General features: G+C 39.6%; 2 protein-coding genes across 2 annotated transcripts; one reads left to right on the top strand and one right to left on the bottom strand.

Annotated features, from left to right (window-relative positions):
* Positions 1 to 957: 957 nt before the first annotated feature.
* Positions 958 to 9,640, top strand: sh3glb1a (SH3-domain GRB2-like endophilin B1a). Its single transcript, XM_080049956.1, has 9 exons — positions 958 to 1,155; positions 1,647 to 1,788; positions 2,485 to 2,613; positions 3,172 to 3,305; positions 4,343 to 4,435; positions 6,328 to 6,417; positions 6,938 to 7,038; positions 7,483 to 7,720; positions 8,289 to 9,640. Exons 1-9 carry the CDS (start codon positions 1,093 to 1,095, stop codon positions 8,394 to 8,396), a joined length of 1,098 nt encoding a protein of 365 aa, XP_079906082.1. The 5' UTR covers positions 958 to 1,092; the 3' UTR covers positions 8,397 to 9,640.
* Positions 9,641 to 15,566: 5,926 nt separating this feature from the next.
* On the bottom strand, positions 15,567 to 20,724 carry nrros (negative regulator of reactive oxygen species). Its single transcript, XM_080049916.1, has 3 exons — positions 20,607 to 20,724; positions 19,214 to 19,328; positions 15,567 to 17,547 (listed from the first exon to the last, which is right to left on the bottom strand). Exons 2-3 carry the CDS (start codon positions 19,313 to 19,315, stop codon positions 15,589 to 15,591), a joined length of 2,061 nt encoding a protein of 686 aa, XP_079906042.1. The 5' UTR covers positions 19,316 to 19,328; positions 20,607 to 20,724; the 3' UTR covers positions 15,567 to 15,588.
* Positions 20,725 to 26,155: the final 5,431 nt, after the last annotated feature.

Raw genomic sequence — 26,155 nt, 5'->3', positions numbered from 1 at the left:
AGATATTAAGATACTAAGATATTATGTTGTAGGGATCCTGCTTGTGTCACTATCACTCATCAGCATGCACAGCAAGCCAAATAATAGTACAAGTCATAAAGAATTTATTGATGTTTTATGAGGTATAAGGTACGCACCATGCTGTTCAATGGAGATAGTACATTGGAGCAAAAAACTAGACCTTCATCATGGAGGTATAAAACAGGGTCTAAAACAATCTCTCCCTGTGTCCCACATCAGCCTTACCTGCGGTGCACACCAAATTACTTGCATTGGAGTCTGGCCTTGACTGCGGCTAATCCCAACCTCATATCAACATCAACCTTTAGCAACGTTCAGGTTGCTAAAGACTGCTGTGCTTTATTTTCTCAGTATAATACAATATATGCATAGGCCTATAACCTATAAACATTGCCTAAAATATAGGCCTACACAAGAGTGGGTAAATATCTACTCCTGACAAATGGTCTGTCTTTTTGCAATAAAAAAGAAGGTATAGACCTGAAAGCCTATGTTTTGGTCAGTAGCCATATTGTACTAAGGCTGTTTCAATGAAAGAGAACACAGAGCAGGACAACCACCAGCACATGTCGTCACAAAAGAGGTAGGGTTTGTTTATTATGCCAGCTATAGTTCCAGGGTGAGGGACCCATGACAAAGGCATTAAGACAAACTATAGGCAATATAACAATAGCATTCTTTGCACTGATTGAAAATGTTACTGTTTCAGAAATATTTAAAATGTCCTCTTTTAATATAACTAGGCAATGTTCATTTCAAGCTCAAAGTGAAAAACGCCAGACGATCAAGTAACATTAATAACCGCAACATTTACATTTTACTTAAACTTGTCTAGTTTCAATCTATCGCAGTCCCTTGTTGCTTCGAGAAGCGCATGCGCAATGGTTTCTTCCAGCTGTCAGAACGGGGTAGGGACGTGAATCCTCTTGTCTGTACACGATCTTTGGCAGAATCAACAGCTGGGTGGATCTCCGACAAAAAAAGTTGCTTCAATGACATTTTCTGTAGGGATGGCAGTTTGACTGAGAGACGAGCTAGCTGTTGATTCAAGAGTTTATTTCCTGCTCTGCCATGGATTTCAATGTGAAGAGATTAGCCGCAGACGCCGGTACTTTCCTGAGCCGCGCGGTGCAAGTAAGTTTGACCGCCTCTAGTCCGTGGGAGTTGTTGCTAACCAACGTTAGCCGCTAGCTCAAGCACTCAGACAGCGTTAGCTCGCTTGCTAAACAGCTAACGTAGTTGTTACAATGTAGCGTTAGCTAAGTAGCCCGTTATGATATGAAGAAACATTGTATATCGTGAAAATTCGAACAGTTGCACTTTATGAGAGTTCTTATCAGTACCCATCTCTTTTATAGCCAAGACTTTACAGTTGTTGAACACAACAATCAGAGCGGGCCTTTGACACCATTAGACAGAGATAACAACATAAGCCAGGCAGTGTATCTTGTTACCTCTACGTCCTCGGCTAATTTCTAATGCGAAATTATAAGCACCTTTCGTCAGACGCCCTGCATGAAACATCAGCCCTGCAGGCAACTCTTCATACTCCAGAGTGTTACCTAATTTCCAGGCTATGTGCGCAGTGCTTTAGTCTAAAAACAAGCGGGTATTTTCTCTTTCAGTTTACTGAGGAGAGGCTTGGCCAGGCTGAGAAGACGGAGTTGGATGCCCATCTGGAGAACCTTTTGGTCAGAGCTGAGAACACCAAGCAATGGACGGAGAGGATAATGAAGCAGACAGAGGTCTTACTACAGCCCAACCCAAGTAAGACACAAAACACCTTTGTGCTCTGTGTGCTAAACTTGACTGGACTGACAAACAAAATGCTGACATAGTCCTACATACTGGACAACTTTGCAGGGCAGGTACGCACCCTGTGGTGCCAAAACCCCATCAATAGATGTCAACTTAATCCTACTGTAATGAAAAAGCATAAAGAACAAAAGAGCATTTGGAAATCAACAAGTTGTGTAATGTAAGTCACTGCAGTTCTGAAAGTTAATATGGTTTATACGATGGTGTTTGACATACATCAGTGGGTAGGGTGTCTGTGAAGTCTGTAAACTCAGCTGTGCGTCCTCATCTCACACCATGATGCCATATTGCTGTAGTGTAGCACAACAAACAAGAGCTGCTGGTTACATACTTGTGAAAGAGTCTTAGATGGTAAACTGGATTTGTTCTACCTTTTTTCTATCTTCAAACACCGAGCATACCACAGCTGTTTGCATTCAGCCGAGTCAAAACAAATCAGGTCGGACAAAGATGCTGTTGATTTTACTCTTTTCATAATGTATACCCTCCTCTCTGCTATATGAAAGCTTCCATTTTACAAATGTGCTGCAGGCAGGCTGCCTGGGCTCAAACTGTCCTCAAGTCACAGGCCTACGATTAGGCTCCCTCACTGTAGTCTTATGACTTTGTATAATTGAGTTTTCTCATCATTGCACTTTGCTGCAGATGCCCGGCTAGAGGAATTTGTATACGAGAAGCTGGAGAAAAAAGTGCCCACGCGAATGAACAACCACGAGCTGCTGGGCCAGTCCATGATCGAGTCGGGAAATGAATTTGGTCCTGGAACTGCATATGGTGAGAGATGACATACTTGGAAGTTAATTGTGAGTTTATGTGGCTGACTGAGTAAAAGGAATGGATGCATTATATTTAATTATTATCTTTTTTTATTGAGCCCCAGTCCTTGAGTGCACCTGAATTTCATTGTATGTTTCATAAGTACAATGACAATAAAAAAAACCTTATCGACTTTTATTATGCTGTGGTTGGCTGACAAACAGAAATCCCCGCCTAAAATATTCCTTAATTTGTGGGACAAATAAAATGGTTGAAAGCTTTTTACCTCTATATATTAATGTGTTGTTGTTTAGTGTAGACATCTTGGCAATTTGTGGAGAACATTTGAACACCACCCCGTCGTTTATCAGTATCATCCCCGTTCATATAGTCTTAGTGCTAATACACCATGTCATTAGCCATCTTTCTACCTGTTGAACAACAACACTTTGTACATATCCACAGACCGTTGCGTCTTCCAGAAAATGAAGTATTTATATATCTATTATACAATATCCTCCTGTCCAGTGTTGTTTTTGGTAGTGAAGTTTATGCCTGCGCTGCTGACCATTACAGGAAATGCTTTGATAAAATGCGGTGAGACGGAGAAGCAGATTGGCGGGGCAGAGAGGGAGCTGATCCAATGTGCTGCCATCAACTTCCTGACACCTTTCAGGAACTTTCTGGAAGGCGACTTCAAAACCATCCTGGTGAGTTGGACTGTCGGCTACAGGCCTGGAATTTATTTAACTTTTCACTGAACTTTTCACCGGAACTGACTCGATACCAGTGGCTGTGGAGTGCAGATCGTTTTAGTCTTGATGACAATCAGAAATCTGTCCAGGAACCCTCAATTCATTTAAGATAGTATAAAAAGATATTTCATTCTAGATTGTTACATGTTTTTCCACTTGTTTTTTGTTGATCTGGCATCTATTTGAAGAAAATATAGAAACAGGCCTACACATTACTATGGCAGGCTTTCCTTTCACAAGATATCCACAACACTGTGCTTGTGTGTGGGGCTGGTAAGGTAATCTCATTACTTTTAAGGGTATTATTTATCCTTAGCGTTTGATTCCTTTGATTTAGCAGCAAACTCTTGTATGTTTTCTGATCAACCCGAGTCGAATCTGCAATTAACTTTTAGTAAATGCTAACATACATAACACTTCCTTTGTCTCTTTGGGATTAAAGCTTTACTCTTACCGACCATTGCTTTTGCATCAAAGCTGTTGTAGCATCCGTTAGCATTTAGTTAACATTATGAATCACTTAAGTCATCCCATCAAATGAGTTAGCAACTGCTCCTAATTCATTTAATTAGTTCATTTGGTCTGGAAGGAATGGTAGAAGAAACGGCAACAGTGCAGTGGTTAGCTGAAGAGGCTCCAATGGCAGGCTCTTGCTAAAGTTTTTTAATAGGCACAAGAAGCTTGTATAGGTAATTGTGCCATTCTCAGTCACAGCTATCCCAACTGAAATGTATTTACCTCCTGAATTTATGACTTTCTTTTTCTTAGACCCTCCACCATTATAACAGTATCACATGCCTCCAAACATCCTGCATCCTGTAGTATTACTAAGAATCCCACCATTATTGTTCATTCTCCATCTATTATGAAGTGAATGACGACAACAATTGTGACAGTAAATGGTGTTAGAACCTAAGAATTGGATTTCTTGAGAGTATTCTCTTTATTGATTTTTTTATTTTGTATTATTATTTGGTGTTCTTTGTGTGCAGAAAGAACGGAAGCTACTGCAGGTCAAACGTTTGGATTTGGATGCAGCCAAAACCAGGCTAAAGAAAGCCAGGATGTCTGATGCTAGAGCTGCAGTAAGCACACACACACACACACACACACACACACACACACACACACACACACACACATCGACACACAAGTACACACACACACACATACTGTAAGTACAACAGTCATATTCTCTGTGCGTCTGATGCCTCTTTAATGCTCAATAATGGACAGTGTTAGTGGATAAAACTTTCTCCAAAATCATGAACCAACTCCCTTTCAGAGGAAGAGAAGCTGTCTGGGCGTCTCCCTCTGTCCTTCCATCGCACAAGTCATGACTGACGCACCAAGTTACACAACATGAGGCTGACCATTTTATCTCTTGTGACTTGCATAGTCACATGAGCAGCTATGGGAAGTTTACACTTCCCTTTTTGTGGACAGTTGTTTCCTTGCCATGATGTCCCACCTTTTCTGTTTTACATCTGGATGGATTTTCTCCTTAAGTACTATAATTATTTAATTTTAAGGGCGCTGGTGCCCTCAAATTAACATGATATGGGGCCCAGGTACAAATTTAGGGGGGACAGTTATTATTTTAAAGAAATAATGATGCATCTCTTTTATTTTTTCAACATTTCACTTTTAAGTTATCAATAAGACATAGGGGCAAACTAATTTAACCAGGAGATGACAAAACAAATTTGAAAGTTAAGATGTATTTTGGACCTGACAAAAGACGAGGCTTCACTGTTAGTCACCTGTACAAACACCAATACATACCATTCAAAATAAATCTTCTTGGCTGTTGTGGTTTTGTTACAGCTGTCATATTTCATGGAGAATGTTTATCCCTTCTGCAACTGGTCTAGAAGAGCATGAAGGTTAGGAATCAGTATAAAGGCCGATCATACTTGTGGTAGTTGAGGTTTTTGATTTTCACCGACTGTCTGAGCATCTTGAGTAAATTAGTGGCGTTTGTGCCCATTTTTTCCACAAATGCATCTGTCTATAAATAGCTATTTCATATTATTCCCCTCGGCGGATTCAGAGTCAAGTCATATGCGTGGCTTGTCGACGATGTGCTCATTTAATTCAGCTCTCCCAAATTGCAGGGTAGTGTGGTGGTTATTTGCAGTCAAATAGCGTGTTCTAATCTATACAAACAAGCTGTCAACCATTTCTGAGTTTTGTTAACTCTCTCCACACACACACACACACACACACACACACACACACACACACACACACACACACACACAGAGTGTGAGTGTCAGGATGTGTTGTGTTGGCTGTGGTCGTGCGGCAGCTGGAGCGCTAACTACTGTGTCACTGTTTTCAAAACGCAAAGCAGCAGATGTGAGCAGAGGAAGTGACAGAGGTGAGTGGAATGTTGGAGCCATTTTTGAGTTGAACACACACACAAACACATATCAAACCCCCTGGTAGCAGTGTAAACAGCTGCTGTCTCTCCCTTACATACTGGCATACTGGGGTCACTCCATGGAAATCCTTGTAAACGAGTCCTACGAGAACTGAACCCTGTAAATCCTCCTACCCTTTCCTCTACACCTCTGTCTCTCTGTGGCTCTAATGTAAGCTGTACAAAGAGTCCAGGACAGTGAGGCCATTGTCCCCTCCCCCCCGTCAGTCTTAGCTCCAGGCTGTGTGTTACTGTGTTTATTGGACGTCTTAAGCGAGGCTCAACAAGCCATTGTTCCACAAGTCTCGTATTGAATCCTTTTGGCTCAATATGAGGAAAAGGAAACATTTCCCTCAGGACAGAAACATCACCATCACTTTGTGTGTCCCTCCCCCCATGTCTGACATCTTACAAATCCTCACTGTAAGTCTTGTTCTGACTTTTCAAAAAGTGGACAATGTCAGCAAACGTCATGTATTAGTCACACAGGCATATGTGTGTATGTTTGTGGTGATGTTCCGTAAATAAGTAGTTTGGTTTCTTCATTCTCAGGCAGAGCAGGAGTTGAGGATGACCCAGAGTGAGTTTGACCGGCAGGCAGAGATCACACGGCTGCTGCTAGAAGGCGTCAGCAGCACCCATGTAGGTAGTCCAGCACAGACCAGTGTTCACACTGGGCTGTAGAATGTCTTCCTCTCCCCTCTCTCTCCCTCTTTAATCATTCGGACATTAAACAAATAACATAACAAAGGATTTCATTGTAGTGTTGCTAGGTTTTGGCAGCAAAAAGGGAATAATGTTATTTATTATTATTATGGCACTTCTATAAAGTTTAGGGAGTTTCAAGACATGCATTTCCAGAAGAATGCTAAATGTACCAGGGGCTGAGATATCCTAACTTTTATTCCCAACTCCCTTTTAAACGGGACTATTCGCACATCCAGCAAACATGGATGCAGGTGCGTTGGATACAAATTCACTTTGGAATAGGAGATCTCTACTTTTTATAAAACCCTAAATTTGAAACTCAACAGCATTGTTTAGACTCCCCCAGCCTGTTTAACATGCATGTCTTTCACACTCCAAAATCCTTAGAAATCTATTGAAAAGCTGTGAAACTCTCAGTTATACTGTCTCTCCTCTTCTCCTTGTGCATGGCTAGGCACACCACCTACGCTGCTTGAATGACTTTGTCGAGGCCCAGACTACGTACTACGCACAGTGTTACCAGTACATGGGGGATCTCCAGAAGCAGTTGGGCAGGTGAAATACCACTGACTCTTTTTCATGTATTTTGTTATTGAAAAGCTCCATCATCGTCGTCATCATCATTTTGGGGTGACTGTGGCTCAGGTGGTAGAGCGGGTCGGCCAATGATCGAAGGGTTGCCGGTTCGATTCCCGCCCTGCTACCTGTGTCATGGTTGTTGTGTCCTTGGGCAAGACACTTAACCTACCTTGCCTCGTGTGAATGTCGAGAGTGAGCCTGCTATCGGTGTGAATGTGTGTGTGAATGGTAACGTGTAAATGGGAACAGGTCTCCCTTGCAAAAGAGTCTCTGGTCTCAATGGGATTTACCTGTATAAATAAAGGTTAAATAAAATAGTAAAAAACATCATCACAATAAAAACAGTTGATAATCCCACCCAGCTATATGTTTAGCCACCCCAGCCAAGCACTCATTCACTTTCCTTTTTTCTCCCATCAGTTTCCCCTCGACATTCACCAACAACAACCAATCGTGTGCGTCGGGGGGCGGGGCCAGCATCTCGGTGCCCACCATCTCTGTGTCGGCCTCCCTGCCCAGCGCGTCTGCGGCCCGCGGCAGCTCCACGCCGTCGGGGGGATTCAACGAACTGCGCAGCTCCAACGGCAGCCGCAAAGCCCGAGTGCTGTACGACTACGACGCCGCCAGCAGCAGCGAGCTCTCCCTGCTGGCTGATGAGGTGAAGCCTGAAATCAAAAACACGTGTCCACTGTATCTCATTGCATTTATTTCAAGTGGATAGTGGATTTTCCAGTTTCCCTCTTAAATAAGAATCAGCATTTCGTCTCGCAACAATGGGGAAGCCTAGTCTAAAACCTGAACTTCCACGTGCGTCCAGTGTCAACACACATCATTGCCTACAGCTGCAAATGGAGCACTTCCTGTTCCTGTGGCGCATAAGCCGCTCCCTTCCCTGGAAAAAGTCCATTGCAATGATTAACAATGAACCAGCATTACCGCATTAGGGCCTTTTACTCACATTTAGAAAATAAACTTTCCAGTCCATGCTTGCATTATTTATTTTTAGTTAGCCAGCTTGGTCTGAACCATTGAGAATAACATGGGGGGGGGGGGGGAAACCGTCTCTATAAATGCTACATAATGGAGTGACATGTAAACTATTGCTATGTCAGTATAATCCTTGAAAATTGACTGTTACCTTTACACTTAATGTGATGACAGTGCATATTTTTAAATGTAAAAAGAGACTTGATAACACAATAACAAACACTGCATTCTTCCACCAGGTGATCACAGTGAGCAGCGTACCAGGCATGGATTCAGATTGGCTGATGGGGGAGAGAGGCAACCAGAATGGCAAAGTGCCAATCACTTACCTGGAGCTGCTTAACTGAGAGCCAGCCCCTCAAGCCCCCTGTAACCAGCCATGATTTCATATTTATATTGCCTTGCAGGGACAGGCCTTACTTTCTCTTCCAGTCAAGTCATTTCACCATTAGTTAAATTTCTATGAAAAAGTGAGTCTCAATTTTGGCAGACTCCAGCTGGAATGAAAACATTTGAGTGAAAAGGGATGAAAAGGAATTGGACCCCTTTCCCTGATGTGTTCGTATGAAACTGCAGTACATTTCTAAAAAAATAATAATAATAATTGCTTCCAATGCATTTTGTGTTTGATGCTATGCATTCTGCAATATGTGCCAGAACATCTCCCAAACTGTAACTGTAAAACAAAAAACAAAACAAAACAAAAATTGTTTACGATATCTCAGATGATGACCTAAATGCTTTTAATGTAAGTTTGTTTTCCTCTTATGGAAATTGCTAACCCCCCCCCCCCCCCCAAGTTCAGTAGACACTTTCTTTTTTTTATGGCAGAAAGGCACTTCAATTGGAAGTGGAGAGCGATGACGAAAATGTTAAGTCTTATTATATAAATGATGATATTATGGTGCAGAAACAATTAAGGTTATACTCGATATGATTTTTTTTTATAACAGTATCAAATGTATCCTGTGTCAGCTTTATTTACATGGAGCCATACTGAACAGCTAGTTAAACAAATTGTTCCAGTAAGTTCCGATTGAGGCGGAACGAGACAAGTTGTAATCTGCTGCTAGCGAGCAGTCATACAGCTTCCATGCTAGATATCTTTAAGTGCCTATGAATCAGCCTTTCTATACCCATTTGCCTTTTGCAGCTTGACCAGCAGTATTGAGACTGTCACTTTAGTCTCTCGTCCTCCTCCTACCCTAATATTTCTATTTTAAGTTATTGGAAATTGAAAATCAGCTGTAGTTTGTCCACCACAAGACACCATGTATCTCTGATTAAATTATTGATTTGTGTATTGTGCATAAATACACAATGTGATATATTGTCTGGTTTTGGTCGACTTGGTGTTTACTTATGGAAAACCCCTTAACGAAAAGAGATTTACTCATCAATTTCCCCATGAACTGGAATTTAAACTCTACGGAGAAAAAAAACAAAGTATTGTTACATTCTGGGAGATTCAAGTATAATATCACATGGCTGCTTTTTGATTTTTGTGTAACTGATAAAAACAGCATACAATTGTAAAATACATATACAATATTATGCATTAAAATAAGGAATTTTCCCTTGTCTGTTTTGAGATTTGATTATTTATTTTATGTACACAAATACACTTGTTTTAGTGGATATGTAACTTTATTGTTGATGTGTGATTTTCCGGGTGGAACCACTAGAGGGCACAACAGGCAACATGATCATCAGATGCTTTAGGTGCTGTGTAATGTTACCGGTTGCTATAATCCTATACTCTACAACTGGAAAAAAAATGTTTTCTCCTTATTTCTTTGGGTTTCTTTCAATTAGAAAACAATGTGTCTAAGTGGGCCTTTTGTAGACGCAGTGGAGCGCTAAACAGACAAACGATGTGTTCTTAATACAAATGATGTTCAATCCAAATGCAAATGAATAATGCTTAAAAAAACTATCAAAAACCAATTCCCCCCTTATTATTTCTCAGTAAGGCACTTGTATTAACCAACAAATGAAACCTTCCTTAATGTACACACAAGGAGTTTTGGTCATTTTGAAGGTTATCTTTTAATCATTCTAACACAGATTTGATCTTGTGATGTGGTGATATAATTACTATCAATTAGCTAACAAGACTGGGACACAAACACTAACTGAAATCTTGCCCACTGTGCTCCAATGGTACTTTAGATTTAGATACCACTCATAAATAAAAGCCTTTTTTTTCCAGAGCCATGCTTTTCAGGGCTGTTTTCATGTGAACTCTTGTTTACACCGGAATTTGTTTGTTGCTCTCCAACCTCCAATGTTTTAAGCGCAGGCAAAGAGAAGATTCCCTCTCCCCTAGTGGTGTTTTGGGCACTCTCCTGACCCGATCCCAACTGACTTCTACAATTCCCAGTGCTGCAACTAGAACAGAAACATACAAATCACCAGAAACAAACTCATTAAACTGACCCAGTTTCATAGAGTTTATTCACTGAGAGAAGATCTACAGGGCAGGGATATCCCAGGCAGATTGTTTGTACAGTAATATTTATTTCTGTTGACCAGAGCTTCTTAAAATAAGCCTGTAAATGAGACACTATCAGTAAAATGTATATTATTCAACTCACACTCTGTTATTGGTCATTTTAAGCAGTCTTGAGACAGTCACAAAAATTGCAACTGATATGGAGCGCTTCCTGGCTAAACAATAAGTCCGGTGCAATGTGCCACGTTCCTTGTCATGAGGGCAGGAAGGCTTAAGAGGAAGTGGAGGTTTGCAAAGGCCCTGTTGACATCCTAAGAGGCTGCCTGTACGTCAGCTTACATGGGACAACATTTTATATTGCGTCCATAAACGTTACTTCCTTAACCCCTAACCCTTGACCTTAGTAGCCTGTGTTACCATTTACCAAAAGAGCTGAGAATGTTATACAAACATTAACAGTTGTAAAGCCCCAAAGGTGAAACAAATGAACAAAAATGTGTTAGAGGAATATTGCTACAAATGGACACCCCACCTAAAGAAAAAAACAAAACTAATTGAGGCCAACATTTGGTCTTCATAAAACCACAGCTGTGTGCATAACTTTTCAGTTGGGCAGTATCCTGTGTTACGAAACGCAGGATACTGATACACTTTTCCACTGTCACATCCTTATCCCTCTGGAAATAACCCAACCTTGTTGGATGAAGTTAGCCTCAACCAATTCACAGATCAGATAAGTGTACTAACATGCCTGAGAAAAAGCACTTCCTCTTTCGTACGCCACACAGAAAATACTTGTTGACATCTGCCATTTTATTCTTATTTTCACTTGATAAACAGGGAGTTGCAAATTAAAGCCAATATGCCTTCATGTCACTGCAACAGATCCACATCAGGCAGTTCAACATTCTTTTTCACATAGAGATAAACTGACAAGTCTGTTTGAGGGCAAAATGAGGTTTCAATGTTTGGATGCAAGGACAAGACAACACGTTTTTCAGGAGAGTCAGAGCAACACAAAAAAAAACAGCAAAAAGTGAAGTGAAAAGATAAACTGAAATAAGGTACTGCTGCTTATCTGACATGACATGTTCGTTACAGAGCTGATTCAAACTGTAGTTGGGCAAGAGGTAGCCACGCTGTCATTCTACAGAAGCCAAGAGTGGCCATGCTTGTATACATATTTTTTTAATCTGTTATCTTGTGAGATAACAAAGCTGGGTATGGTTTCACAAATATAAGCATGGCCACTCTTGGCTTCCGGCATTATCACTTTGTGTCAAACACATTTTGTCACTTGTGAGAAGACTATGTATTTTGTTTTAGCTAGTGGTTAGGCCTACTCTGCATGAATGTCTACGTAGTGTGGTCATTCTGCCATTTTGTTTCAGACTAAAAAAATATAATGACACGAAATTTGGTGCAGACACTCACTGCTACTTGAGAATGAATCATATATCTTTGATAATCCCCTGATTTTTCTCTAGTGCCACCAGTAGGCTCATTGCCTCAAATGCCTACTCTACGTTAGCATGCTAATTCGCTAATCGCTACACAAATATACAGTAATCAAAGAAAACATTGGCTACCTGCAATATCAACATGCGGACTCTGGTTGTCTTCTTTTTGTCATTCATCCCCAAACATCCAGCTGGGAATGACTCACACGTACTGTATCACACTCCACATACCAGGAAAACCAACACACTCATAGTGTCCCGCCAGGATTATAATTATAATGTGGTTTATTGTGAACACTGGAATTAGCTGTCTTTGCAACACTTGAATGGATTCAGGGACACATTTACAGTACAATCACATTAAGTAAACATGTGACCCTGACCACTTCTTGTATAATAAATCCAGATAGCCAATCCTTTAATCTGATAGTGTGAAGATCAAGCTCAGATGCAATGCAGCACACCACTAGATAACAGACAGATACTCAGGGGCCTGTTTCAGGTAGCTGGTTTTACATACTCTGGGTTTAATCATGCGCTCTGAGTTGGTCAACTCAGAGCGCAGGGTTGATAAGCAACTCTGGGTTTTCGGTTTCAGAACAGTGGATCAGCGTTGGGTTTATCAACTCTGAGCGTGTTCACTCTGGGTGGAGCGTGTGCATAAAAGCCATCGTCAATGGATCGCTGATAACATGATTCACCATGGAAACAGAAGAAACAAATGATTGATCCTCCCACTTCTCCACTTCTCAAAAAAGAAAAAAAGAAATCTCCGCTCCTCCCACTAGAGTTAGAAATATTAACGAATGAGCTTATGGTAGCCTATGGAGAAGAATTAACAGGATATTGTCTCATAACTCTGATCTAATCTCCTCGGCAATTCAGAAAAAAAACAGAGCAAACATTTTTTGTCAAGATAATCATTTCGCTTCCGTATGAGAAGCCATAGTCTATTTTAAAAAGTTACGCATATCAGCTGTAAAGTAATAAAGCTGGCGCGGCACAGCATTGCTGACAGTGTTTTATATTTGCTGTATAATATGTTGGCAAGCTATAGCCTAATAGCCTACTGTGCAGTAAACAGAACAGACTGTCGCTTCTTTTAAATGGGGAGTGAAATACATTAACGTCAAGACACATTAGGTGACAGTTTCCATTGAAGAGCCTGATTGATTTATTACCAGATCCATTTTCCTCAAGTGATCACAGTTTAAATTATTATATCATTTTTATATTCATATTAGGCTATTTAACGAGGCTCGTCTGTGACTTTAGGATCGCACAAGTGAACTACAACGATCGCGTGCAGCCGCAGCGTTACATGAATCCACCTGACATAAATCTGTTCAGTGGCACAGACGTTAAAAAACATACAATAGGCTACATAGGTTTATTAATCGGAATGTAGAGCATGTCACGATGTGTAAGGTGGCCGCCTATATGAACGGACCGAGGGCTGAGAACAAGGCTACTGATCAGATATGATCGGTCAAACGTAAAATCATCAGGAAATGATCAAAACATCCCGATGGAGATTTCTATAGAGTGATTTTGCTTCAAACTGTACAGGGACGCATGTAACAGTGACACTCTTTCTTCAGTCGGAGCTGCAGCGTAAAGTGAAAACAAACTCGGGTAGGTCTAACCACCTATCCAGCAGGTTAGACCCACGGCGTATGTTGCCGCAGTAACTGACTCTCGGTTGCGCTGAACCTGCTACCTGAAACGGAAAACCCAGAGTTTCCACCAACTCAGAGCGAACAAACTCTGGGTTGCCTCAAAACCAGCTACCTGAAACAGGCCCCAGATGTATCTCAATTGACCACTTCAGGTCGGATTTCACTTCTCCATTCTCATTTGCATGAATTATCTGTTAGAAACTGTGACCACTACTTGAAAGAGAACACACAGGGTTTTATTCAGCCACAGCACTTGCTAAGAGTATTGTGGTGTTTTTTGGTGACCCCCATTAACCACAGCAGGGCTGACCAAAGACCAATCAACTGCATCGATGTGTTTGGTAAGTTTACTGAGCTTCATGCAAACTACATACTTAAAGTCCTTTAGTTTGTATAGTATGTTTGTGGTCATTTGTTTCCCAGAGAGTTTCACAGCTTGTATGATAAGCCATTTCATATACATAGTTTCCTCCTGACTTTTGATTTAATGTAGCTGAGTAATCAAATTAAATTCCTCTTAGTCAACAATTTGTTACCAGTGGCAAAGGGCCTTCCGCAAATGTGGATAATTTTTGGCCTCATGTCTTTCCCAACTCTTTCCCAATGTTAGCAGACGCCTATGCTGTTTTGTAGCAGCCGTTAGTTGCTTCAGGTTCACTTCTTGCTTCCATTAAAGGTGTAGTAAGCCATGACAGAGAGCCTGTTGGTATTTTAACTGACCACCAATACAACCCCTTAATTTTTATTTTATATTGCCTTTTGTTAATTTCCTGGTAAACATTAACAACCTATAGTTTTTCTCTCATAAAAACTGTCGATTTACTACTAAGTAGACTCACACGCAGGGACATTGTTCACACAACAAATGAATCACTTTAATGTTGTAAGATATTCAAAACAGAAACTTTGAAGTCCCAAGCCTATTTCTCTATCTGTAGTCAACTGCTGCCCTGAGTTGACTGCATTTCTTTATTTCACTTTTTTGTACCCATTTATATACTTAGAACTAATCCTTCCTGCCATGTAGATATACAACAACAAAAACATTCTACTGTACGGACTGACTGGTGATTTTAAGTTGTAAAGGACATGTAAGAATAATGGTGTTTGGAGGCTTTGACTAGGCTTCACTCCAGTTTCTTTTTTTATGTTCCAACCACCATGACCCTGAGCATCACCACAGCGGTATTTTGGTTACCTTCTGGTTAGGCCTCCGGCGCTCTGCACAGCTACGCACTGATCTACCAGCCTTCCCACTCCTGAGCATCGGCACACATACACAAAGGTACAGAGAGAAATGCATTCCCCTCCATGCTATACAATGTTGATATTATCCCTTGTTTGAGGATGTAATGTTTATTATGAAATATGTGCAGATTTTGCTGAAACTAGATGGCCTGTCGCTGCAGTGTTGCCAAGTGCACCGCTTAATAGATTAGCATGTGTCGATATATGAGTCCACACAAACTCCTCAGGAGGACTGACACTGGAATTTCAGGTCAATGTTGCATCTGTGTCTCGTTGATGGTAAGGAAACCTCAACCCCCCCTCCTCTTTGAGATACAGAACTGGGCAGTTGCTGCACATCTTAGCAAAACAGGAAATTTCATGTTTCCTCTGCTGCTTATAGCAACAGCTTGCATAACACTACTTCTGCATATGTTCCCACATACACACACGCTCACACACACTCCCACACACACCAAGTGCCACAAGACTGTAGCCACATTTTTACATCAGGATATTAGGATTAGGGTCTGGTTTTGAACCACCCTTCAACAGTACAACAATGTGAAGAAAGTATTACGATGTTGTTTAAATACTTTGCATAGAATTTTTCCTTCATTAGTTTTTAAAAATGAATTGAACTTTATTTTCATCATACATTCAGTTACATTTCACATAAACTGTACACAATACGTTTTTGTTTAGGGTTTATAAAGTATCAGTAAGATGTTGGCTTCAAACACTTCTTTTTGATAGATTTTTGTAGGGTTTTGGGCTTGAAGGTGAGAAGAACAATAATGGAAATGCCCACTAAAGAAAGACATGTGGGTACAATAAGCAAAATATACCAGAAGATAGATTCCCCATGTTCCTCCAAACACAAAAATGATTCCGGGCGACCCACTCTGTGTGTCCTGAAAAGCAGATCCTCACATTCAATCTCTGATTGTCCAACCATATTGACCGTCTTTGCTGATTCAAATGTCCTGAACCATTCGGTTTGGCAGCAGTTGAACGGATTTCCTGTGAGGAAAACAGTGTGCAGTTTCAGGGATAATGCATTAGCATAACCTAAGGGAATAGTGGCTAGTTTGTTGTCGCTCAAATCGAGAACTTTCAGGTCAAGATTTATAAGTGAAGGGGGTAGATGGGCAAGAGAGTTCCTTGAAATGTTTAAATACTTCAGACTTTGGAAATGGGAAAAGTCAAAGTCTTGAATGTGAGTGTTTCCTAGACCTAGATGCTGTAACGTTCCGCTGAGACTTTGTATTGATTTCTGGACAATGAGTCCTGGGTTTTCGGACAGTTCCAAATGTGTTAAAAACAACCCAGCGAAAGCAGACGGTGGAATCCTTTCAAGGTTACATCCCTTGATGTAAAGCTGACTTAAGGATACAGCATCTTTCCAATCCACACAAGCTGATATATTGTCTGTACTGTTCTCATCTTCTTCAGGAAAGCAAATGTCAATGTTGTTATAACTGATATCCAATGACCTGAGGCTTGGCAAAGAGGATAATAATCGTGACGGTAGCCACTGAAGATCATTGAGGCTCAAGTTAAGGTATGTCAGATTGCCAAGAGAAGTCAGCGAATCATTATCTGCTACAATCTGGTTCAGCCTGTTGTTGCTCACATCTAATTCGTAAAGGCTGCCAGATAACTGTTCTGATGTTAGATTTAGGGTTTCTAAACAGTTAGTACTCATTTGAAGTCTGGATAAGGCGGGCATTTTATTGATGAAGCCTTGAGGGAAAGACATTACCTGGTTTCCTCTTAAATCCAAAATCTCTAGAGAGGAGATGTAACCATGAAGGCTCTCGTTCCACAGCTGAGCCGTCACATTGCTCAGGTCCTTGTTCAGATTGTAGAACTCAACAGTTTTTGTCGCGTTCAGAATTGTGGAATTGTCTACCAAGTGCTCATAAAACCTCACTTTGTTGTGGGATAGGTAAAGATTCCGCAAATGGCTTTGGCTGGGTAAGAAGGGAAAGAAGAGCAGTCTGTTATCTGACAGATCGAGTGTCTCTAACTGGAAGGTGTCGTTTTGGTCTTGTCTGGAGATGAACCACTCAATGGAGTTGTGGCTGGCATTGAGGACCACCAGTTCGGTCATGTGGAAGTCCGTCAGGCAAGGCAGATTGTTGAAGGCCAAGTTGAGCCGCTGAAGCTTGGGATTTCTGTCAAAGGCGCCATCGATCTCAAACATGTTATTTCTCTGCAAGTCCAGTTCTTTGAGTTGGAGAAGATCGCTGAATGAGGTCTCGTCCAATCTGTACAAGAGGTTTCCAGAAAGATTGAGGTACTCCAGAGATGTCAGATTTTGGAGGAGAGTGGAGGCCATTTCGTGATCAAGCTTATTCTCAGATAGATCCAGAGCTCTGAGCTTCGGAAGAGTCTTTAATGCATGGCTTGTGTTTAGGTAGCCAATGTACAGATTGTTATCTGCTAAGTTGAGACTGTCTAACAATTTAGAGCCTTGAAAAGTATTTGAGGCTAATTTTTCCAAACTATTACAAGCTAAGCTCAGGGTGATTAAGGAGGGGTAATGGAGAAGAGAGTTGTCCTGTAGTGTTTGAATTTCATTGTAGTTAAGCTGAAGCTCATCTATGTGGTCTGGCAGTCCTCCAGGCACAAAGGTGAGCTTTCCATTGTTGCAGAGAGCTGTTCTTTGTATCTGCAGAGGGAAGGAGAGCACTTGAGTTTAAATGTGTTTGTTAGTGTATTAGATGTCTCTTTGTTGGAGGGAAATATTTCGATTTTTCAGAAATCCTACAGAATATGTATTTATTTTAGTCATGAGAAAAACTGCATTAACAGTTAGATCAGTCGAAGTCCATTTACTATATTTTGCAACAGGGCGCTTACAAAGCATGTTATCAATTGAGTATTTTGCCAGGTTGAAGAACAAAAATCAAATGGCTGAATTTACTCTTTTGTGAGTTAATATCAGTCAGCTTCCTTTTGGAAACGAGTGTTTAATCCTGTCATATCATTTAACTTGCATTACATATTTTCTTAGTTTTTATCCAACCAAAATGCATGGCTCTATTTTTGGCAATGTCTGTCTGTGGGTCAGCCCTTAGGTCTAGAGTGAAATATCTCAACAACTCTTGGATGGATTGCCATCTAAATACATTCAAATTACTTTTGGGGATCCTCTGACTTTTGGTAATCATGACAGGTCTCCTGTAGCGCCACCATGAGGTTAAAACTTTAACTCGCCTAAAAATTTGTTTTATGACCAAATACCTAAAGTAATAGCATTCACATCAGCTTCAGCCGTGCTTTGAATTTTATCCTAATAAGCAAATGTTAACTTCAGGCTGAATTAAGACCTGGCAAAAATCAACCTGCCTCAGCATGTTTGCATTGTCACTTTTACAATTTTGGCATGGTGATGTTAGCATTTAGCCCAAAGCTCCAGTTTGTGTCTGACTTCAGTGTCACATTTTCATCACTTACTTGAAATAGATTTAGTTTTCTGCCTTTAATTCATTTTTCTGTGGGTTGCCTTTTCAGCTTCATCTAGATGTTATCAGAAAAAGTCAAGAACTGTCTTTTATTGCTTTATTTCTGAGATGTTTTTTTTAAATGTTTTATTTATTAAAATAATTCACATTTTTAAATGTTATATCAACCTGAAACATTTGACATATAAGACATGGTTTTGTTGATTGTGCACCACTTTCCACTACACCTCATTTATAAAGAATATTTTAGATGTAACAACTGTCTTTATTAGTATTTAGCAAATAACACATCACCATACATGTGTGGTTCTCAGGCGGTTTTGTCTTTTTAGCTAGCAACCTAATTCATCAGGAACTCTTCTGACCACTTACAACCACTTGTAAGTTAGCTTCTGGAAAACAGCTACAGAGCAACTGTAATTATTAAGAAATGATTCACTCTCCCAAATTGAATCCCCTATTGAAGTTGTTAAATGGATTTGGGAGATTTGGGTCTCCCAGATAAAGTATATGAATCACTTCCTACTTTTGCCACCCTGATGTGTCAAAGTAGAACTAAAAATAAAATAAAATGTCCCCAGAAAATATGTAATTTCCTGCAAGATTAGGAACACTTTAAGACTCAGCTACCAGTTCATGTTTACAGAGCATCTGCTATGCACTGAATGCAGCATTAGAGTGTGAGTGTTGCAATGGAGACCTTGGCACGTTACTTCCTAAAACTTGATCAAAGCACTAAGCCAAGCATTCATATAAAACATCACTCATAATCTATGTCCACCTATATTCCTGGCATGACTTACGTTGTAGTTCATTTTAAGACTTTCTTTTATTACGTACTGTATATTGAGTGAACTACACACATGTTACCTGCTGGCATGGGCCGTGTTGTGGGTGACTTGAAGCTGGCGTCAGGATCATCCACATGGGTAACAAGCAAAGCAGGATTGGAGTGAGCCTGTGGACTGGCATTTTAACATCCTCACTGTTGACAAGATGCAATGCATTGTTTATAAATGAAATAATTTACTCAGTCCAATGAATACCAGCATTTCACTGGCTTTTTCTTCATTTTTAAACCATAGTTGGTATGATTTGCATGCATTAAAGTGTTAAAGCGCTGTTGAGGTGAGAGAATTGCACGGGCAGATACATTTACATGTATTCACCCAACTCTAACCCTTGGTTGTATTATACCTTTTATATCTAACCTTAGATGTTAGATATACGTATGACTTAATGCTCACACGATATAACATCAACTTGTAATCTGCGTTTCACTCTACAGTTGTGCATGTAAAAGAAGTTGGAGCATCGTGTCTGAGCCTGATGTAAATGAGTGAATGTCCTTTCTATGATGCCATACGTCCAAAAGCAGTAGCCCGACATTTAAACAATTTTCAAAATTTCCCAAAGACGCATATGGACTATGGAGGCCTTATGTTCTCTTTTTTGTGTATTACTTTTAATCTTTGCATATTAGTGGCCTTTGGATATATGTTTTTTATGTTGTTAATACCGCTAACTGTTTTGTTTTTCTTTTTTTGTTTTTCTAACATTTATCACTGTGTTCTTATCACTTTTATGTTGTGTAAAAACTGTAAAAAGTTTATTTCAACCAATCTGCATGGCTAACACTGGCTATAGCACTTCAATTTCTCAACAATTTTTTTGTATTCTGGGGAGGAGTTGGCCACAGGAGAAAATAGATTTGGATATGTTTTGCTTTGTTGCTTCAACATACAGCACAGGTTCTATTTATCAGAATAATGAGAACATAATGTGATGTATTTATGATTGACAAATTGAATTGGGAAAAAAACAGCATTATTCAGTTGAAATGACATTGTGCCATCTTATTTTTCAAACTTAAGACAGTAAAAACTCGGCAATCCATAATCAGGCACATTATTTGAATAACATAACAAACATTTTGATAACATTAACAATGATTCACATAATCTGCAATGCAAATTCCAGATTTAATAGACCCATCCCATAAAACTAAATGCTTGAAACATCTGAAAACTATTGTTTAATGCTGACATTTGTTTTAAGACTCTTTATGACATCTGATACAGCAATGACAGAGTTTAGAGTAAGTATCCTGCCAGTGCAGATGATCAGTAAGATATCTCGCTCAAACGCGCCATAGGCATAATATATTTAAATTCTTGTTTTAAACAAAACATTCAGTTTGTGTCTTTTACAAATATCGGTGCATACTTGCAGTATTTGATGAGTGAACGGTGCATTTACTTACACTGGTGGTTAGGTGTGGATTTGCCAAGCCACTGATGGTTGATCCGCTGACCATATCGCTGGTTGACTTTTCTGTTGTGGAGCGTGCTCTTATGTATGTATGTTCAGCTGCCTTCCTCCGCTCTGACTACAGCACTGATACTCTCTTTTTACTATTCGCGGAAGCAGGCAGGCAGGCAACGGAAACCAAGTCACATGGACAAGCTGCAATCAGAAAGAGGTTCTCAGGGTCGGGGCCCACAGGAAGGCAAGTGCAGGCTCAACAGCTCTTAGCCAACACAGCACAGTTTCTTGTTGTCCCCCCCCCCCACACAACTCCCCTTCTCACAGAGAGTAATGTTGTTATATACAGGCCATGAGTGTTTGTAGCACGACTCCCACCACAAAAACCCAACGACAACACACCCTTTTCACACCCTCATGCTCTTTCTGATCAGCCAAGCTACTAAAAAGGAAACCACTCAACGCATACACGCCCTTCCTGCCTGATTTTTCGGCCTGTCACTTACAAAACACACACGTTGCACATATAGAAACACTCAGATCTGATCATTTGAATTACTGTGTTGAAGGGGTACAATGTTTTCACCTAAAACAACTGATTTGACCTAACATAAATGTTCAAGAAGAGGATTGATGGCACAGAAAACCATATCACTGCAACACACGCTTAAATGATATTTCTTCCAACACTTATTATCTTACGTTCAATGCTAATAGGTTTGTAACATGGCTACTTTAAGAAACCAAGGGCCGTCTCTAAAAAACACTGTATGCTTTTCGTTCTATCTGTCTTGATGTCCTGGTACTGTATGCACAAGCTCTCTTTACGTCTTTCACCAAATGTAAGTTGGTAACTTTTTTTCTCCCTTATTTAGTAGTCACCCATGGGTGCAAGAAAAAGGGAATTAAGAATCAGGAAGTGATGGGGCCGTCCTTGAAGAGTTGATTTGAGAGGTGATTCCTTCCTGTTTTCACACGGGACATCTCAAGCTCTCACTTCTGACTCTGTTGGAAGTTCAGGTGGCGACAAGATTTTTTTCGCAGTACTCCACATCGAGGTTGGATTTACTCGTCTGGATGGAAAACTGGTTATAAGAGCTGTTGCATGTCCTTTTCCATCTCTCTCTGTGTGTCTTTTTTAATAAGAAGGTTATTAAAGGTTCCCCGTGGAGTTTTTGACCACTAGTGTCGCTATGGAGTATTGTTTATGTTTTTTTAAAGAGTGGGTACCTGTTCACGCCTCATACTCTCTCTTCAAAATGTTCTGTGATGAATTAACAGACCAGATCACATATCATATGAAGAATAACGGGAATCGAGAATGGGAAACTAGTACGTCAAGTATCCTCGGTTGGGTCAAATGAATGCTTGACTGATGGAAGTTGTAATCGCAACCTATAAAACTTCCCTTTTCACTCTTCTAAAGTTCCATGTCTTTGTGCTTTCCAAAAGGCAATATTCCCCCAAAATCCAACAAGGAAACCAGTCAGTTGTAAAGGGAAATAATAAATCGATTTCTTCAATAAAAACAAGAAAAAAAAACACAGGTACAAAATAAAACATTTCCAAATGGAGTCCTAGATATCTGTTTTTGTCACTTTTAAACGTATTGCCAGGAAAACAATATTTTCTTTGACTTTGGGACAGTATGGCTACAGTCAGAAACTGTTGATCCATATCTCGCTCGGTTACCTCACCTTCACCAGAACAGACGATGACAAGTGCTCTGAAAGCTGGCCTTTAAGACTGCAGTAAAAATGTGTGTAAGCAGAACAAACTAAGGAGGCATTATCTGCTGAATACATGTAAATGTAAGTAAATGATATAAAGATTAACATGATTTATTGGTACAATTTGAAAGAAAGCACATTACTCAAACAGAAGGGGAGAAGAGTTCTATTTTTGATTGAAGAATAGAGAAATGTGTGATAGTATGAGTAATGGATTAAAAACAAAATGGAACTCGAAAAAATCCACTGGGAATCTAATAATGTCGATGATGTTAGTAAATGTCTGTAGCTGAATATTTTTTGCCAATATTGGGAACAAATCCTGTATAATTCTTGTCTATACACCAGAGAGTATGGACTTCTAACAGGGGTCTAATAGAAGAATAACTTGTCAGTATGAATCAATTTATCCAAGGGCTGCTCTGCTAAAAAATAGGTCATTGTTTTTAAAATGTGAAAAAAAAATCCTAGTTCAAATGTTGTTGCAACTGAAATAAATCCTCTCTTTCTGTGGAAGGTGAGCAAATAACTGAAGAGAGGGTTCACAGCAAGACACATCACATAGGAGTGTTCTACCTGCACGTCAAAAGGCTACATCAAAGAGAAAGAAACCGCTTCTGAATGGGGTCCAGATAGAGGAGGTTTAACCTCATCAGCAACGGTAAAAGAAAGGTTCTTTAAATAAATCACACCAATAATATTTTTTTCATGCACGTGGTATGTGTTCAGCAAAGGTGTGAAGTCTAGGCACATTTCAACATCCGAGGCCACATTTAGACTTGGTAAAATGATACAAACATTTGCATACCTATTTTTTGACAGCTAAGAAAGTGGTGGTGGCGGTTGGGTTTTTTAAAGTCCCATGGATGAGTGGTGTGGGGTATGTGGGCAGCTCATTAACAGCAACAAAGACTTACACTATACCAGACATGAAGATAACACTAGACTATGGAGGATTCACAGTGTGTCAGGTTCAGTGGGTCCTACAATTTCACCTGTGTTTCCGTGACAGCAATCCTCAGTAGATATACATGTCATTTCTCCTAATGTTAAGCGGTTGTTATAACATTGCCGAATCACTCAAGTGTGAACTGGATAAAAAAAGAATAATAAATTAATTAAAAAAACTAAAATTTGCAAAAATCCTAAATGACACATTCTACATAATGTAGAATATATGAAAAGTAAGGTGGAGAAGCTCTGTACTATTTAGATTTCATACCACACTTGACCACGACTTTCTGTGGTGTAAGGCTATTTGCATAATATGCACAAGACGATTACTGCCGTCTTGTGGAAATCTAGTATATTGCATCTTTATATGAGACATGCATTTTGAGGTGCCTTAAAGCCAAATCATTCCATTCCTCTGGGTTCTGAGATGAATTTTTAAAATTGGAGAACTGGAAGTTATAATGGACTCTTTATAATCATATTTAGAAACAAAACAACCTATACATCATAACATCAAGAGGGTGCAAGATAAGCAGATGCATCATGTGCACATCAATATCTCATCTGGAATTTGATCATGTGAATTTGGAACAGTATAGAGTATAAAAGCTCCCTAAAGTCTGATATTAAAGGTTGGGTCAGCAATTCTGGAGAACGCTTGATGTCAAAATCACATATAAAATCCGTGAATAGCTCCTCATGATCCGCTATACCTTTTCGTACTGTGTGCTGAAAAAGGGAGGTTGTCTCTCTTGTGTGGAATTTTTTTTCCCAGAACACACATGCTGTGTTAAAGTAAAACAGCTTAATATACTATATACTACCAGTAGCCTTATACCTTTATAAATCCGGGGTTCGAGCCAAACATATTATTCTTAACTATAATTATTATAACATTATTTTAAGTTTAGCTGAGCTGAATGTGTTGTTAAAAACCTCAATGTTTGCATTACAATGTTATTATATGCTAGTATGTGATGCCTCAAATGTCCAGTTTTTGAGGAAACAATCAAAGGTGATGCTTTTAGTTATCTTAAGGGCCACACTTTGTGGTCCTTACAAGTAATTAGCCTGGTGCTGTATTTCAGCTGTTGCTGAGGGATATATCTTTGCAAATGCTGATACATTTATTGTGCTATTGGTATAATGCTATTAGCCTTTATTTTGCTCAAACAAATGTTGTCATTTTGGGCTACTACTCGTCTGAAACTCAATTAGCCTATTAAAATGGTGATCGTCAAAACTATTACTATAACACATAGTTGCTAGTTCAATTGAGTGTTAGTCAATTGTGTCTGGCCATTTGTGAGTTAGTCTTGGTTACTCTACACAAAAAGGACAAATAGCAAACCGTTGTGGCTAACATACAATTCAGCTGCAGCTGAAATTGGGCCATTGGCATAGTGATGCTTGGAGCTTAATGCTATTAGCATGCTAACATGCATTCTATGGGTGTGTTTACCCTGTTTACCGTTGGCATAGCGTTTGACCTCATGGTGGTGCTATGTGAACATAAATGTGTGTACAAAATTGAATTGTGTTTGTTGACCTATTTCAGTGGTGGACCAATGGAGTACCTAAACAATTTTGCCACACTGCTTGAGTGGTTAAAATGGATCTACGGTAGGCCTAAAACAGGCCCACACAATGCATTGACATGACCCAGGATTAATGCAGCCAAAATGTACGGCAGCCCTATACACACATAATAATACATTTTATTTTGTCTGTTTTCTAATTAATTGGAGGTGTTTTTCCAAGGTAAAGGGATATTCTTTCGGTTATCTCAACATAACTTATATGTTATCACTACTTATATGTTTTGTTAATTTACAACAGCAGTTAGGGCCTCCATAATAAAACACAAATGAAATGCAGAAATAGGCTTATCCGTACACAAGAGTGTTCAAGTCATCAAACCTCTTTTGAAATGTTTATGAACTAGTGTCATATTTCCTATGATGATCATAAATCTGTAACAGTACACAAGACCATCAGCAAAAACAACGCTATTTTCATAGTCATTATGAATGCCTTTTCTTTGGCACGTTCTCAAGTTGTAAAAACACAACAGCTTTTGTCCAAAGGTGCCGTTAGAATCAACAGAAACTGAAAGCTACTTGTAGCAACTTTAATTAACAAAACCATAATCTAACCAAAATGAATTATCCCATTATCATGGTAAAAAACAGTTTTTGTTTTGTCATGATGAGTAAGTTATCCCCTCATCTTGGGAAAACAAAGGTTCTTTATCTCAAGATAAAGAAAAAATGATCCCGCTATCTCGGCAAAGTGACGCAAATTAACTTACCACGGAAAAATAGCGGAAAACAAATGATTCTAGGTCCGTTCAGGGCTTCCGTACAAAAACATGCAATCACTTATGTATACAAGACAATAAGTCAGGTTTACATTTCTTGATAATCATTTTTGTCGGTGAAGTAAACATTTAATGTGTAGCTTTTTTTATCTCTCCATTCTCTGAAATAGTGCGTCACAAATAACCTTTCATTATAGCGGATCCACACATATTGGACATGTGCAGTTCGAAGTTGAGCCTTGACCTGATATGCATCGTCACTCTGGAGGGGGAACACCATGAACTGCCTAAGTTATTCAGCACCAAATTTAAACTGCATTAGGTATATGCATTGTCCATCTTGTTTATTAGTTCATGTGTATTTTGTATTCTTATCTTTATACACAGACCAAAAACCTATAAATAGCTACTGCAGCAACACATGCATGTTATATTTTTGTCTTGTGAAAACCATGAACTTTTATTTATTTCTCAAAAAGCTAAATCTTCCATGAGCTAAGAAGAATAGCAATTGTTTTCAGCTTTAGTACAATTAAAGACTAC

This window comes from Ammodytes marinus (assembly GCF_949987685.1).
Source record: "Ammodytes marinus genome assembly, chromosome: 21".
Taxonomy (NCBI): Eukaryota; Metazoa; Chordata; class Actinopteri; order Uranoscopiformes; family Ammodytidae; genus Ammodytes; species Ammodytes marinus.
Note: the sequence above shows the minus strand (reverse complement) of the source record. Positions and strands in the feature narration are given on the sequence as shown.

Coding starts and splice junctions, on each gene's coding strand:
- sh3glb1a (XM_080049956.1), top strand. CDS start 1,093: ATGGATTTCAATGTGAAGAGATTAGCCGCAGACGCCGGTACTTTCCTG. Junction 3,306..4,342: donor GCGACTTCAAAACCATCCTG/GTGAGTTGGACT, acceptor CTTTGTGTGCAG/AAAGAACGGAAGCTACTGCA. Junction 6,418..6,937: donor AAGGCGTCAGCAGCACCCAT/GTAGGTAGTCCA, acceptor GTGCATGGCTAG/GCACACCACCTACGCTGCTT.
- nrros (XM_080049916.1), bottom strand. CDS start 19,315: ATGCCAGTCCACAGGCTCACTCCAATCCTGCTTTGCTTGTTACCCATG. Junction 17,548..19,213: donor AACACGGCCCATGCCAGCAG/GTAACATGTGTG, acceptor TTCCCTCTGCAG/ATACAAAGAACAGCTCTCTG.